Raw genomic sequence first — 16,366 nt, 5'->3', positions numbered from 1 at the left:
TTAAAGGCAGATATGCAGAGAAATAGCTTTTCTCTCCCTCTTTTATTATGTTATCTTCTTCTGTCACAAACACTGCACTAGGATCTCAGCTAGCATACTTCAGCATGACATTATTTGTGTACTTGGAATAACACAGCTGTCCATCAGGTGAGACTGTGGTTTGTGTGATAGCAGAGAAATTCAAGTGGAGCCTCAGTTGGAGTTAGGTATACAGAGACTTTTTGAAACATCTAGGAATGTCTAGGCTTTTGTTGCTTCCAGATCTTCTTTTACAAAATATTTTGAAATTTAAGGTTTTAACCTAATTTAATCTTAACCTAATTTGTTAAGAATTTTTTTTTTTTGGGGGGGGTGGGAAGGGAGGAAGAGAAGATGCAAACAAAAAAACCCAGACAAACAAAGGAAGTGAAGAAACTGAAATTTTAGTGCACATATCTTAGTATGTTATGCTTCAAATAAAGCAGCAAGTGCATTTGTCTTTCATAATTTAAAGAAGTTTGAAAGTTTATAATGTATTTGGGTTTCTGCTTGTTTTTTATTTGATTTTCTGCTTGCCTTCTATAAGACAAATTTATAAAAGCAAATCTAGTTTAATGAAGGTTTTAATCTTTTAATACTTTGCTGAAGGAATGTCACTAGTTAAAGAAATTATACAGACAGTATTTCTAAAGATAACCAATTTATTTTATTAAAAGAATTTTGAAATTGAAAGCCTAATGGGATGCATTTCCTTTTTGATCCCACATGCAGCCAACTTCCATTTTGTGCTTGTCTGTCTCTGAGCAGTAGAGATGGAAGTTCTGATACAGAGAACAGAAAATAGGAGACCTGCCTTCTGACTGTAGCTCTAGTCTCAGGCTTGTTCCTGCACCCAGGAGTGATAGCCCTAAGCTTTGACTAATACTGATGTTCTTCTTTAGGAGCTTCTTGAGATTGAAGTTTCTCTTACTTCAGTAAATTTATAGCAATTTAAAAGTGTTTTTCTTCCCAGGAGATGATATGATAAAGCAGTGGTAGTGATTTGTTTTGAAAATGCTTTTTATCGGCATTTATAGGGATTTATTTTGGGATCACACATCTTCCATAAATATGAGGGGGAAAGTAGCCACCCAGTGTTCTTGTGCATTTATTATGAGTGCAAAGTTGTCTAGCTTCTTTGTCTTTTTGCTTAAGATTCCTGAAACTCATGCTGTTGCCATTTATTTCAATGTTTGAAAAATCAAACCCCACCCTTCCTGACAGATAAAAAAAAAAAGGAAGGACTGTTTTCTACTCTGCAGTTCAAATGTACAGTGGTGTGTGTGTTCATTTGTGTGATTATTTTATTTCTTTTCACAAGCAACCACTGTATGACAGCACACCACTGCAACCTCACATTTCAGAAAGATCAGCATCCCACCTCGAGGAGCTTGAGCGAAAGATTGCAGCAGCTGAGAATAAGGAATTGCAACTCAGTGAAATTGTGAAACAACTTTCAAACAAATCTAGTGAGGAGAAAAAGAAGATGGAGGAGAAAGTAAGTGTCTTTCCTGTTCCAAAATTCTTTTTGTCACTGTTGCAGCAGCATATACTTGCTAGAAAGCAACTCAGTGTATGGGTGTATGAATTATTTTCAAAAGATCACTAAACTATCCATGATAGAAAAAGATTAATGATTTCAGGTGTTGGTAATGGATAAATCTGGACTTGCAGAGAATATATCCTAGAAAGTGATACTAGGTAAAATGGTAATCATGGCAACAGTTTTAATCAGGTATTGGTTAAGCTTTAGAAAAAAAAAGCTGTTCATTCTTGTAGCTTGTAGTGTTTATTATGTAAATAAAATATAATTTAAAAACATATATTGTGAAAACTAAATCCTTATTTTTAGTGTGGTTTGTAAATGTGGCCCTCAAGCTTTGAGATGCACTTACCAGCCTGTATGTGCCTATTTTGTAGGAATTATTCTCTTGTAGCTTTCTTAGAATGTGCAGAGTGGACTTTAGACTGAGACAAAGATAGCTGTGTTCTTGGAACTGTTTTGAGAAAGGGTTTCTTTGCAGGCATAAGGAATTCCCAGGGGTAGTTCTGAATGTATTCACAGCCTTCCTTTATTGCAAGCAGGAATGTGCCATTGACCAAGGGGTTCCTAATTAATTTTTAGGGATACATTGCCACTGTTACCTCATCTTCTTTAATTACTGGGCTTAATTTATATTAAATCAGATTCAAGGGATACAAGCAGTGTGATACAGTGAAGTGTCAGGTGGGAAGACAAAGAAGAATGCATAATTCATCTCGAAATTCTGCCTTACTTTTTCCTTTGAACCCTCACTATGCTTTTCACTGAGGCAGGAAGAGCAGAAATTGGATACTGCTGCTTCCTCCTTTGTGAGCTTTTCCTGCCTGGATTACTCACTGTGTAGGAACTGGCAAGCAGTGGTGAGGACCTGTGCAGCAGTGCTTGTGTTAGCAGCATGGTCTGTAGCTTGGACCTTGGTTTACTGCACAGTCCTGATTTGCCCCTTAACACCCATCCATTCTGTGCACTGAACAAAAAACTCTCGAGGAGAGAGAGGGCAGGGAGGGACAGTGGAAAATACTCCTTTTCCCTGCCTTTCTTTCCACTTTTTTGATCTAGGTAATAAAGCAAAAGAAGTACCAGGAATACAAACAAATGTAATATCATACAAAAAGTATTTTCCAGGCTTATAGAAAATTAAGTTGCTACAGAAAAGGTATTTAAGAAAGCAGCTTTTCTGATCTGATATCCTCTGATGTGATTGTCAGACTGCATCAAAATCAGGGTTTTGGCTTCCATTTTTGGTAGGTTAAGTTCTTGGTCCTCATGTTTTAAGTTGTTTTCCTCGTCCAGAGGAACTAAAATGTATCCTGATTATTTGTTGCATATGAACATTTCAGTGGGTGAAAGAATTAACAGTATTTTAAGTTTTGAACGTTGTGTTTTCTGTTCATAAGGCACATGGATTGTTCTGGGTAGAGGTGAAGCAGCTGTGGTTTGAGGACACATGTGGGCCTGTAACTTGAAGCTGTTGGGATTAATAGTTTTTGGTTTTGTTTCCTTCTCTTAGCCAACGCATGCAGCTGAGAATACAATTTTTGAAGAGTTAGCAGCCTCTGCTTCCAAACTTATTTTTTACTGTTATCATAAAGCATGTACTCTTTCTTTCTTCTAGCTTAAAACCAGAGACCGATATATTAATAGCCTGAAAAAGAAATGCCAGAAAGAGTCTGAGCAAAACAAAGAAAAACAAAGACGAATTGAAACTTTAGAAAAATACCTGGCTGACCTTCCAACACTGGATGATATAGAAGGGCAGACTAAACAGGTAAGGTAAAGGGAGGTTTGTTTTACATTTAAAAGATATAAGTAAGCTCCCTAATACCTGTTCTCAAATCTTTTACTGTTTCAAAATCTCTTTTTTTTCACCCTTATGTTTAGGAAGAGAAGTAATTCAATCTTTTAGAAAGCACTGTAGGTATTAAGATTTTCTTACAGTCACATAAGCGACACTGGTGTGAAGCTATGCAGCAGGTCACTGCAAGGCTGTGTTCTGACACAAGGCCTTCTGCTGGTGTGACAGTGTCTGACTAATGTAACCTTGTGTTAGCTGCAAATTCTAGAAGAGAAGAACAAGCAACTTCAAGAAACCATGGCTGATTTGGAAAAGAAGCTTGGAGAGACCCGGTCACAGTGCAGAGAGAGAGAATTACAGCTGGCGTCTCAGAAGAAAAAAGAAAAAGAGCTGGTCACAACAGTGCAGAGGTATGAGCAGCTGCTCAGGCTGTGCCCTGCCATGGGTGTGCTTCCCCACCTGATGTCAGGACCTAATGCTATTTGCAGTCTTAATCTATTACAATGCTAATGACTTTTTATGGTAAGAGTTTTACAACTTGCTTTATGGCAAGTTGTAATTAATACCACAGAGAAGTGTGAGCCTAGGGCGTTCTTTGCTGTCTGTCTTTAAGGGTGTGGGACACTCCAGCACTGATATCGTAGCCTGTTGGCAGATAGAGGATGGATCAAAACTGTGTGTCAAAGGGGCATTGTATAGAAGCTGTCAGTAGGGCTATGTAATAACTGATCCTGTCATGAGCTGTGGAAAAACTGGATATTGGCTGATGGGTATATCAGGGAAGGGTCAAAGATTTCAAGAAATTCCAGTTATTTCTTACCTTTTCATCAAGGGTGCAGGTATTTACAAGAAAACTTAGCTGTAGCTAATATGTTGCCATTGAGCTTGCCTAAGTATGAAAAAACAAATCGGATAGGTATCCAAGAATATCCAGGTAAGACATGGAGACTTTGTTACTATGTTCTATTTTAGATTGGGGGACCTACTTAAACAATTTTTGTTTTTATTAAAGGGAAGAGGGTAGCAGGGGAGAATCACTTTTAAGTATCTGTGGATGTTCCTGCAGTTTGTTGTCCCTCCCTTGGGTAAAGGTGCATGCCACAGGGGTCTGAAAGGTCTCCATGATGAGAGATGGGACGCCTTGCCAGCCAAATTGTTGACACATTGTTTCCATCTTACCAATGGAAGGCCCTCGTGCTCACCTAATCTAGAGGGGGATCATTCTGTCTTTTCTGAAAGCCTCCAAATAGCTGGGGTGACCTCTGGTTTCTAAATTAGACAGCAAGATTAGCACTAATAAAGTGCATTTCCTTTCTGAGAGAAGGTGAGCAGACAGAGGCTGTAGCTACACATATGGGTTGAGTTGAGCAATGGAGGGTCTGAAGGCCATGCCCTTGTGTGGGAGCATTCCAGGCAGGAATGGCCTTGTGCTCCCCATTACAAGTCACAGAGGATGTGATGGATGGGGCACCAGCACTGGGCACAGCGTCTGATTCTGGACTCCACTTGGAGTTGTATATGCCCCAGTGAGACAATCTGATTTAAAAGCTCCCAAAGCTGTGATGGTTCACAGATGCCTCTGATTTATGCTTTGCCTCCCCCTGTAGCACAGAGCAACTGTGAGCACTGCAAAGCTTTGCTTCGCTCCTCTCTGCCCTCTCTTCCTCCATGGTACTGCTGGAGCTGTGCCTGTTGGGAGACAGCACAGAGTATGGCACATAAAACTTGCATTCATCTGCATGAATCTGGCCTTGTCAGTGTCATGGCAACCCGAATAGTTTAGAATTTTTGCATCATTCATGCACTCTTGGTGCATGAATTACATAAGGCTTGATTCTTCTAGGTACAGTTTTACAGTTCTGGTTGGGAAGATTGTGCTAGTTTCTAATTTTTTCCTGGAACACACAACCCTCTGGTTTCTATTAGCCCACTTAATCTTTCTTTCATATTGAATGGCAGTTTACAACAGAAAGTAGAAAAATGCCTGGAAGATGGTATTCGGCTTCCTATGTTGGACACAAAACAGCTTCAGAGTGAGAACGAAAGTCTCAAGGAGAAGAATGAGAAAGCCAGTAAGGTTAGTCTGCAAATAATCTGCTGGTGGCATCTTTACCCTTAAGTCCTGCACTTTTTTTTTTTTTTCCTAATTTAGAAATAAGTATCTCGCTAAAGAATTACATATTTGTTGCTAATTCAGATGACTTTTCAAGACCTGCCTGTCTCTGTTCAGAATATGGATTTTGCATTAATTTTGTGTTCTGTCAGAGTTGAACTGTCTTGTCATTTGTTTTTTTTTAAAGATGCTATTTAGAATCTATGTCTACACATCTGTAGGCTGATTTTTAGACAATGATCTGAAGAGATTCAAGCCTTCTAAATTGCTCCATTTTATATTCTAGATTATAGACAATCAACAAAATCAGATAACTGGACTGATTTTGGACATGCAGGTAAGGAAGAGTTTATATTCCATTGTTTACTGTGTGTATTCTAGCTCACAAGAATGACATAGCTAGAGTTGAATTTTATTATTTTATCTTTCTGAATAGGAGTCAAAGGGAGAAATGCTAAAAACTTAATCTTACAGATGGACTGTAGTCAACCCATGTTCTCTTGCAGGTTCATGGTGTAGTCATTATGAATCTGTGGTTTAGCACTTCACTGGTACTCATAAAAAAGTGAAAAACTGTTGCTATGTCGCATCCTTATCCTGCTGGTCTAGCAGATCATCCAAAGTACAAAAGCAATGTTGCTTAGGAGCTTCATTTGAACAGTTTGTTAGAAGAGACAGGTGCCTTTCTAAATTATTTCACTTCACCCTGTTCAACTGGTTTCTGGCACTTAGATACCTTAACTGTCCTGCTGGATGTTGGGCACCCAGCTTCCAGCCAGAGATTTTTCTAGACAGCAGAGGTTGTCAGCTAGGAGTCAGGTGCAGCTCTATAAATCTGATCAACAGAGTGTTGAAAGTTACTCAGTGACTACTGTTTGTTGTGGAGAAAAAGAAACATTATACAGCTTTTAGAGAGGAAGGTATTTCTTGCCATAGAAATAGCTGAGGATTTAAAAAAACCCAAACATCTGTTTTCAGAAAATATCGAAGCCAAACTCTAGTTTCCACATTCCTCCTCTAGAATGTCATTTGTCTCTTAAAAGTTGTCTCCCTCTGCCATGGTAAATAGGAGGCCTGATTCCTATCAACAACCATATATTTGATTAGATTGCAGTGTATGAAATAGATCTATAGTAGGATATAGTATATATAGTAGGAGAATTTGAGTTGCAGCATGAAGTACGTATGTTAACTGAAAAGGAAATTGACTTATTTAGCTTCTCAAGGTTTGAAGAAGATTGATTTTATCAAACTGAGATGTTTGCATGGAGCAGACTGGTATGTGCAAAAATTGTAATACAGGCAAATGTTGTTTTAGGTGTTACATAATTAAAAAGAAGTTCAGCTTTAACTTCATAACCTTTTTGAGGTTCTCTGTCCCTTTTTGTAGTTAAGATTATTTACATATGTAATTCATATATATGTTGTGCTTATCAGAGATACACATAATTTGCTAGGTGTATTATCATCAACCTAAATATGTCCATGTTTCCTAAACTTTCTGGTCTTTTTCTCACCATTGTTTCCTAAACTTTCTGGTCTTTTTCTCACCATCACCTTTATCTTGGAACTAGTGATCTTCAGTGTTTCGTGTGCTTAGCCTGACATGACTTTAGGGAGCTGGACTGGGAAATGCTGAATAGTTGTGACTGTCTGTGAACAGGGTACTGTTCTGTTCTCCAGGACTTTCTCTTACTTTTCCTCTTGAGGTATTTTATATGAGGACAGAAAATAAGATTTGAAAATGGTTTCTGCCCTCAAATTACTTGTAGACTATAGCAGCTTCTTTGTATCCTTGATCTCCCTGGCTTTCCATACTTGTGACCTGAGAATCATTGAAAATTAGCTCATTAGAAATTGAAATCCCTTATCAGCACAGAGATGCAATTTATCTTCTGCTAAGATGATCTCATTTTATTCCCTGTCTTCTGCTACATTGTAAACGTATGCTTGAGAATGTATTTCGGTTCACTGGTTTTAGCTTGCAAGCTGAAAACAAATTCTCTTTCAGACAGCAATTGTATAAAGCAGTATTAGTTTCTGTTTGCTCATAATTGTGGTGAAATTATTTTGATTTTCCTTGTATGGTTTTACTTATTGATTGATTTGTTGTTCTGAGTGAGAGGAATTAAAATTTTTGTTGGTCTTGGCAAAATGCTGTGCTGCATATATAGTGCATCTTTAGAAAGAGAAAAATTGTAGATGACAGTGGTGTTCTAAAAAGAAATTAATATTTACATGATTCATTTAGATGTCACAAAACAGTTTTGGTACAAAAAAAGAGAGTAGAAGTAAGTCAGATTGTACAATGCCTATGTTACCCAAGGTATGTCTGTCAATCTTGTCAGTCACAATAAACCCCAACTGTGCTAGGCTGGGAATATTGCCACCAGATTGTAACTTTGGAAAGCATATGGAAAAATTAAGGGTGAAGTATGAGGAATTCATAGCACCATGAGGAACATGGAAATCTTAGCACTATAGGTTCAGTCAAGCTGTTAAGCATGTGTTCTTTTTCTGAGGTTTAAGATGAGGGTAACAGAGAATGATAGATCTTAGGTGTGTCTTTTAAAAATTACCACTGATTTCTACTTCTAGTATTTCCCATTACATGGAGCAATTCTTGAGTTAAACATGTGCACATTGTGTGGAATATTCTAAAAGTTGTTTTTTGCTTAGTTTGCAGAGTCATGTAAGTTTAGTGGCAGATGTAGTTCTGAAAATACAATGGGGAAGGTTAATATTTCTCACCCTGTCTTCCCTACCACCTCCCCCCTTCCAGAAGGTTGCACAGTCAAACCTTTTTTGTCTGTTGTTGACATGAACATGAAACATGTCAGTGGTAATCCTAATGCATCTATCATAGCTGGAGCACTGGGTGTCCCTGAACTTGGTCTTCATCAATGACTGTTAAAATTGGAAGTTATTTGGAAGCTGGGAGGGTGTTTTTGGCACTGTATTGCCCTGTTCACGTCATGCTTCTTAAGTATGACATCTGTATGCCACAGACGGAGCTTGAAGGACCTTCAGTCCAAATTGTAATGGCAATTTTTCGCAGTAGATAATGTTTATAAAAAACTAAAGGCAATGATTTAACATCACTGCAGGTTCTGCTCATCTGCAAGCACGCAAAGGAAATGCCTGAAGCAGTTATTTCCTGCCCTCTCCTGGCCTAGGGTGTTTCCTTTACCTCCTTCCTCCCACTGGTTTGTGGCGCTGTGCTTTCTCAAAGAGCTTATCTTTAGGATACACGTTACTTCAGCACTTCCTTTTGAGGGGCATGCTGTGGGTTAAAAGAGCAGCAGGTCAAGTGTACGAAAATGGTTTTAAAAACAAGTAATCATATCTGGTTCTACCTGCTCATTCTTACTGCTGACATGAAAATAAAGTGTTGGGGTTTTTTTAGTCCACATTGTCTGTAAATGTTAGCACCATTGTTTTCCAGTTTTGCAAAGAGTATGACAGAGTACTGACTCCCCACTGCTTATGTGGTGTCGAGCTGAATGTGCAGGGAAATTTTGTCAATGCTGCAACACCTCCTGTGACCGGCCAGGCCTTTAAAAACTTCATGTAGTGTTGGACCTGCCTTGCCTCTCATTACTCCCTGCCTTCTCATCAGTACTGATAAATCTTACAGGTGGCAAGTCACAGCTGAAGAGATCTCTCTGTTTGAAAGCACCAGGAGTTTATATAATCTTTATTCATTGTTAGTATTTAGATAAAATGGCTTGAATATTCATCTTTCTGAATTTTGCCAGATGACCTGAAAAGACATACCTACAGATTTAAAAGACAGGTAGTGGAATAAATATGAGTACTTTCAAGAGTAAAGGCACCTGTGCTCATGCTGAATTCACCCTGAAAATTCCACTTTAGGAGTATCTCATGATTTCTCAGTTTGAACTCTGTGGTTGAAAACTGGGGAATTGACAACAGGTGATTCCATATTGCAGCAGGTTTTTTATTTGCTATTCTTTAAGATTGTTAACTTGTGTTTTCATTCATTTCAGTCTATGCAAGAGAAGCTTTCACAAGAAAAGCTGATAATTCAAAAGATGACAAATGAGCTTGAGGAAAAAGAAAGACATATAGAGCAGCTGAATAAAACTCTCTCTGAAGTAAGTAAAATAGCACCAGTAACCCAACCCCTCACCACACCAGAGCCAGGAAGAGCCTTATAGAATGATTATAAGATCCCTTGGTGGGGCTTTATGAGCTTAATTACATACTTAAATATCCTGGCTTCCATGCACATATATAATGCATACCACTCCTGTCTAAAGAAGTGAGAGCTTAAAGGGTGAAGATGGCTAAGTAATGATTACATGAAATAGCCATATAAAAGCTGTCTGTATGCTGTTCTTTGGAGGGCTACAGAAGTATTGATTATATGTTTGGAAATTACTTGAATGGTACTATTTGTGGCTTGAAACTTTCTGCTACAGTGAATGCTGCAGACTAACTTTCCCCTTTTCTCCATTTGCTTTTCGCAAAGAACCAAAGACTGATGGAAGAAAATGCCTGCCTGAAGGAGCAGATGAGGCTAGTGGAGCAGTCCAGGCAGCCAGTATCTGAAAAGATGCCTGTAGCAGACCAGTTGTTCAAGGAAATGTCCCACTGCTTGTTTGACTTGAAAGCACTGTGCAGTATTCTTACCCAGAGAGCTCAGGGCAAGGAGCCTAACCTTTCCTTACTGCTGGGAATCAGATGTAAGTGATGTTGACTTTCCAGAGTTTAATAAATGTTTTGACACAAAGGAAGAACAGTTTAGCTAATGTGGCGCTTGAACCTGCCAGCTGGACAAGCTTGTGTTCCCTTGCTTTGCAGATGGAGCAGTGGTATATGAACTCATGGAGCTCTCTGGAAAGGCTGGACTCTTAGTGCCTCTTGGCCACTAAATGCATGTGACTGCATAGGTCCTTGCCAAGTCAGGAGAGCAGATAGCTGGCTCTTAATATGGACTCAGTCATGGATATGTTCACTGCTCTAGAAAAGAAAGGTGTGTAGCCAGGTGTCTGTCCCTCCTGAGACACACTGCAGTCACTATGAGGGTTAACAGATGCTAAACACATCTTGTGCTTTTGTTTTAAAGCCTTTGGGGTCAAGTGATAGGAATATCCATCTACTGCTTGAATATGTATAGGTCTGTTTTGGGAGTGGGGATGTCCAGGTGTTTTAAATAAGCCTTTTGCCTGGTAACTTCATCTCTTGTGCTGTTCATCTAGTCTTTAGCATTTACTAAGCTTTTAAATTTAACCAAGAAATGGGAAGCATGCCCTAAAACCAGTCAGACAAAGTTTATGTCAAGTCTTTCCTTCTAACAAGCTGGTTGTGTTGACCTGAATGTATCATAATCAGATGTTTTCTGAATGTTAATTAGAATTCATCAGGTAGACAGGTTGCTGAACTGAACCATCAGCAAGGTAGAAAGGTAGAGTACAGTGTTTGTGCAGCAAGAGCTGCTACACACCTGCTAGCCCTCTTTTGTGACTGACTAGAGAAACCCCCGAAATCTCTAGAGATGCTCTATTCATTTTTTTCCACTGCTGTTCTGATTCATCAGACTTGAGGAAGTCTAGATCTTGGTGCAGACAGACAAGCATGTCTTTCAGAGAAGCACTGATGGGTTCTGGATTGAGTTTAAGTTCACGTGGTACCTTGTTTTGTTGACTTTTCATCACACCAAAGCATGATTTGTCCTGATGTAATTAAAGTGACCTGCCTCTTATTTCCAAGGAGGTGACTAGTTGCAGTATTCACAGGACACAGCTGCTGAAGCTTTAACCTTGGGTGTTGTTTTTTGTAGCACTGAGCTGCTCATCTGAAGAGAGTGAAAATTACCACAGCACAGAGACCCTTTCGAAGAAGCTCTCGGACGTTTGTCAGCTGCGGAAGGATATTGATGAGTTAAGGACTATCATGTCAGACCGTTATGCTCAGGACATGGGGGACAACTGCATCACTCAGTGACAACTCTCCATCCTGTAGCAAACGACTTACTAGGTCCTGCTGTGTCACAGGTCTTTGCATTTCCATTGAGGAGCCATATGGGAAGGCTGCAGGTAGCACCAGACACACATCTCCGAGGGCTGTGTGTAACTGGTATCGGGAGTCTGGTGTGCAGGGGGCAGTCATCGTGTGAACAGTGGTACAAACTGCAAGAAATCTTTTCTCCAAACTACTGAATGTAGGAACAAGCTGTGAAGAATGATTCAGTTGGACACTCTGTTTCCTTCATTTGGGCTCATTTCGTTACTTTGCCTAGTTTTTGGAACCAGAGCTTCGCAACAGCCATGCTGCTACAACTCTCAGCCCTGTCCTTCATCAAGGGTTTGTGTGGCATTATCTGAGTTCAGATCTTAGGGGAGAGGGTCGAAGAGCCTATGCATGTGTATGTCTGGCTGTACATGATGAAGCCAGAGGCTTCTGCCACTGCACTTCACGCTAAGAATTGCAATTAGAACAATCTTGGAACAATCAAAAAGTAATTGCTCTCCAAGTTGTCAGAAATTAGGATATAAGAAAGTTGTTTTTAGTAATGGATGTCTACCTTGTTTGTCCAGTAGCAGAAAAACCCCGGGTTTAACTCCTTTATGCAAACAAGTCCATAAAATATAGCTGTATCAGATTGTTTGAAGCACTCTCATGTTGCTGTAAGAAGTTTCAATAATTCAAAGTCTGTGACAAACCAGAGAAGCTGTAAGACATAAAACTGCAGCATATTCCGCGGCTATAAAAGAAAAACCCCAAAACATCCAACAACTGTATTTTAGTGTTTGTACTTATTTTTCCCCTTAGGTCCTTTCCATTTCAAAATGTTGCTGTATTTTGTTCCTGAAGGCCTCTGAAAGGTTCTGCACCACTTCAGCCATTTTTACCACAACTACAGAAAGGGTGTTTGACTCTTGGCAAAATTAAGGCTCAAAACAGAATGTTTCCAGTTAGCATTATAAAGTACTTGGTTATCTGAGGACTGAAAAATTTTCCACATTGTTTGGGAAATCTTGAGTTGTCCATTTTTGTAGGAAGCAATTACATAAAATGTAAGCTCACGTTCCATAGTTAATCAGTGAGTGTCACTTGGCAGTGCTCTTTAACTCCCATGGGACAGGTGACATTTCCAGGAACATCTGCAAGTTAGTTGCACAGTTATGCATGGTGGAAAATAGTATTTAACTGAAAGAAACAAAAAAGTGCAAAGAGTAAAACCGCTTTTAAATCACACTGTTAAGAAAAATATGTGCATTGCTTACTTGTATGGTATTTCAAGAAGGTTTCAGATGCCTTAAGGTGCAAGTCAGTCAACTGATCTGGAGTGGGGATAACAGCAGAAATCTCTTGGAAAGCTTAGCAATTCAAACCAAGTTAATTCTAGGGTAACATTTTTATGGCAAAAGTGAGTATCTTCAGTTTTCTGATTTAGTGATGTGTTGCTTTCTGTTCATTGTTTAACAGTTACTGTTAATGTTGTTTTTATAATTTAGTGGTTTAATTGTTTTTAGCTGTATAGATTTATTTATTTGACAGTTTTCTCTATCCTGAAAGTAGACTTGGACTAATTTGTGAAAAGTAGTGTTGCTATTTATATTACTGCTACATGGTGTTATCAGATAGATTAATCTGACTGGTTCAGCTCCTGTGAGCACTAAAACAGTGTCTAGATAAAATCGCAAGTGAAGTTATCTAGAGTCTACTTCAAGAAAAAAAAATGAGGCCATTTTATTTTAAATTTCTGTGCTCTTTCTGTAGGCACACTTCAGTCTCTCCATCAAGGCATAAATTGCTCCATTCTTTCTTGTCCTTCTCAGTGGTGTGATGCAGGTGGAGTTGGAAGTATAATTGAGCTCTTGTCATTGATATGATGAGTTCTGCTATGAGTGGGGAAAAGATGTTCTGAACTAATCTGCATTCTTAGACTGCAAACTGATCAATGGTTGTTATCTAAAAGAATGTTTTACTCTGGTAGCTCATTAACAGTGTTAATTCCACATTAATACACACCTGCATCAGAAGTGTACTTTTATACTAGTGCAAAACTGAAAACAAGGATCTTTGTACCAATGGGCTTGCACAGTTTGCTGTGCCTCTGACAGTGCTGGCTTTTGTGACTAAGGCTTCAGCTCATTCCTCTGGTGTGGTTGGTTGGGTTAGTCCCTGCAGTGAAGTAGTCTTTAGTTTATGGCATCTGTCTCCTATCAGAATTCAACAATAGCATTTCAGGTAATAAATAAGAAATATTAGAGAGAGAGGAAACACACAATTTACACATTGCTTCCTTAGATGGCAATGTTGTATCTATTAAAAAAAATCACCAAAACCCACATTACTCTACATTTGATAAAATAACAAGGAGTTTAATAGAGCAATTACAGGAGAGCAGGAGATCTTTTAAGTCACGTTGAACTATTAAGCTTGTCACTTGGCTGGTATTTCTCCACTGTCCCTCCTGCTAAATGGTGAAACTATACTGCAAAGTTGAGATGACTAGTTTATATTTGCCAAGCACTTCAAAGCTTTTATCCTCTTCAGGTATTAGTTGAAAGTCCCTCTGAGAGGAGATCCCATTTTATTCATAATACTTTTGATTGCAGTGCTATAATCTTGTGTTCTAATGTTTTGTTACAGAAACTGTAATATTTATGTTGACTTGAAAGCACTTGATTTAAAACCCCCTGAATTTATCTGCCTCCATCAAATTAAAGTAGGGAGGTAAATGATGGATGTGTGAGCCAAAGAAGCAGACTACCAATTGATTATTTACAGCAATACAGTACTTTGCTTTGATTTCTTAAAATTTGACCTGTTGTAGTGGTAGCAATTACTATATATGCATCAATTTACAGATGCCTCTAAATGGAATAAGCTTTGTCTAAGATATGCATGACTATTTAATTGGTTAAAATGTAGTGTGTGTGGTCTCATTCAGCATATTTAATACAGAGGTGATTAACGAATGTTAACATTGGAATTGCTTTGATTTAGTCATGACAACTTTTTGCTGTAGCTATTAGACAATCCCAAGGGCTGAAAACAGCTGCAGATGACTGGATACTGTACTGTTCTGGCTGTCAGCAAACTGTACAGTAACATTTTGTACAGTTTCAGGTAAAATTTATATGATCCTCTAGAAGATACTTACAGTAACTACTGTATTTAAGAATGTATTTTGAAAAAGATATGAAAAGTAACCGTCTTCCGGCAAGCTATAGATGATGTATTCACTATATAGAAGTATTTACTATATAGAAGTAACGCAGCTCAGTCATGTAAATGTGATTTAGGTTGCTGAACTCCACTGTGCAGCTTTGTGGTATGACAGGTGTGTGAAACTGTGGAGATTTGCTGTAACCGCCACTCAGGCTCCAGCATTTGACACTGACAGTGGTCATGAAGTCATTCAAGAGCTGAAATTCCGTCCTTTCCATTTCAAAAGGTTTCCTTCTTTCCTTTGCTCTTGCTTGCCTGTCTTTTGTTTTATACATTTTGTTTTTTCTTGGAAAGGTTAAGAGCACATGGAAAGGAAGACAGCAAACCCCTTCCTCCATGACCTGCTGCCATAGCACGGGCGGTGACAGTAAGCTGCAGTCTCTCCATCAGGGCATGGTTTGCTCCAGTGTTCCTTGCCCTTCTCAGTGGTGTGATGCAGGTGCAGTTGGAAGTATAATTGTGCTCTTCTCATTGGTATGTCAAGTTCTACCGTGAGTGGAGAAAAGAGCTGAAGTAATCCGCATTCTTCGACTGCAAACAGATCAGTGGTTGTTATCCTAAAGGGATGATTTATTCCAGTAGCTCATTAGCAATATTAATTCCACAGCTGCATACCTTTGTGCCTTTTTAGCCTGAAGTAAATGTATGTCCCCCTGGAACGTCAGATAAGTTGTTAGCGTGCTGATGACTGCACCTTGTTTTCTTCTCACCTGCCATTACTTTGTTAATAAGCTTTTGTACTAAGAACTCTTGCATAATGTCTAGAAACAGAAATACTGAAACTAGGTACTAGGTGTACACTTTGAATGTTAGGCTGGTTGTTGTATGCAGCTTCTTTGAATACAGTGTGTGAGCAGGAAACACAAATCATAATGTGTTTTTTCTGTGTATATTAATCACAGTATATCATTAGTTCAGTGGGGAGGAGTGTCTGGAGCTCTCTTTTAAAAGCACAGCTGACATATGTACTGGATCAGTCCCTGAAGACTGGTAGTTTTGTAAATTGGGTTCAATTTTTGAACTGCTCAGAATACCTCATATGTAAATAGAGTTGTCATGACTTAATCACGTGTTCATTGTAAAAAGTAACGGAGCCACTGGCTGGCTCAGCTTTAGGCTTGTTGTTCTTGCCTCTTTTTGTAATTTTTTTAAAGTAGGGTTTACAGCTAGAATTTTGAATGCCAAAGTTCTATTTATTAAAAAATAATAAAAGTTTTCATTGTTAATGACTGGTATTTTTCCACTGGAATTTGTTTGTTGATGTTTGGGATTTTTATCCACAGAGCAGAAATAAATTTTGTTACAAAAGTGAATTTTTCACGGTTCTCATTTGTCCAGTATCTAGCATGTGACAGAAGTGATCAAAGCTGGAGGCAAGAAAGGAATCATGAAACATCTTCCCAGCACCCACCCCAGCTTCCCTTCAGTGGTCTGTTCTGCTGAAATACCACCTTACCAAGCGCTCTCTTCCTGGCCATATGTTTGGTTGTTGTTTTTTTTTTTTTTTTTTTTTTTTTTTTTAATGGGTTTTTTTTTTTGTTTTTTTTTTTTTTAATCAAGGCCTTGATATAAAAAGCATTATTTCTAAATGATAAAAGGATCTTAGAGCAGCATTCCCTGATGCTTTTTTAGACAGATGCTCCTGTTGGCCATCTTGGATGCTGATTGGAAAGAGCACGGGTAGGTCTGT

At 38.7% G+C, this 16,366-nt stretch overlaps 1 protein-coding gene across 5 annotated transcripts in view; it reads left to right on the top strand.

Annotated features, from left to right (window-relative positions):
- CEP85L (centrosomal protein 85 like) overlaps positions 1 to 15,989 on the top strand; it is a 133,426-nt gene extending 117,437 nt beyond the window's left edge. For all 5 annotated transcript variants that reach the window (XM_068184350.1, XM_068184352.1, XM_068184349.1 and 2 more), the window contains exons 6-13: positions 1,340 to 1,516; positions 3,177 to 3,329; positions 3,612 to 3,766; positions 5,316 to 5,433; positions 5,756 to 5,806; positions 9,480 to 9,587; positions 9,965 to 10,178; positions 11,276 to 15,989. In XM_068184350.1, coding sequence (XP_068040451.1) covers positions 1,340 to 1,516; positions 3,177 to 3,329; positions 3,612 to 3,766; positions 5,316 to 5,433; positions 5,756 to 5,806; positions 9,480 to 9,587; positions 9,965 to 10,178; positions 11,276 to 11,439 — 1,140 coding nt within the window. In that variant the 3' untranslated portion in view covers positions 11,440 to 15,989. The remainder of the gene's footprint in view (positions 1 to 1,339; positions 1,517 to 3,176; positions 3,330 to 3,611; positions 3,767 to 5,315; positions 5,434 to 5,755; positions 5,807 to 9,479; positions 9,588 to 9,964; positions 10,179 to 11,275) is intronic.
- The last annotated feature ends 377 nt before the right edge of the window (positions 15,990 to 16,366 follow it).

The sequence above is a fragment of the Anomalospiza imberbis genome, chromosome 3, assembly GCF_031753505.1.
Source record: "Anomalospiza imberbis isolate Cuckoo-Finch-1a 21T00152 chromosome 3, ASM3175350v1, whole genome shotgun sequence".
Lineage (NCBI taxonomy): Eukaryota > Metazoa > Chordata > Aves > Passeriformes > Viduidae > Anomalospiza > Anomalospiza imberbis.
Note: the sequence above shows the minus strand (reverse complement) of the source record. Positions and strands in the feature narration are given on the sequence as shown.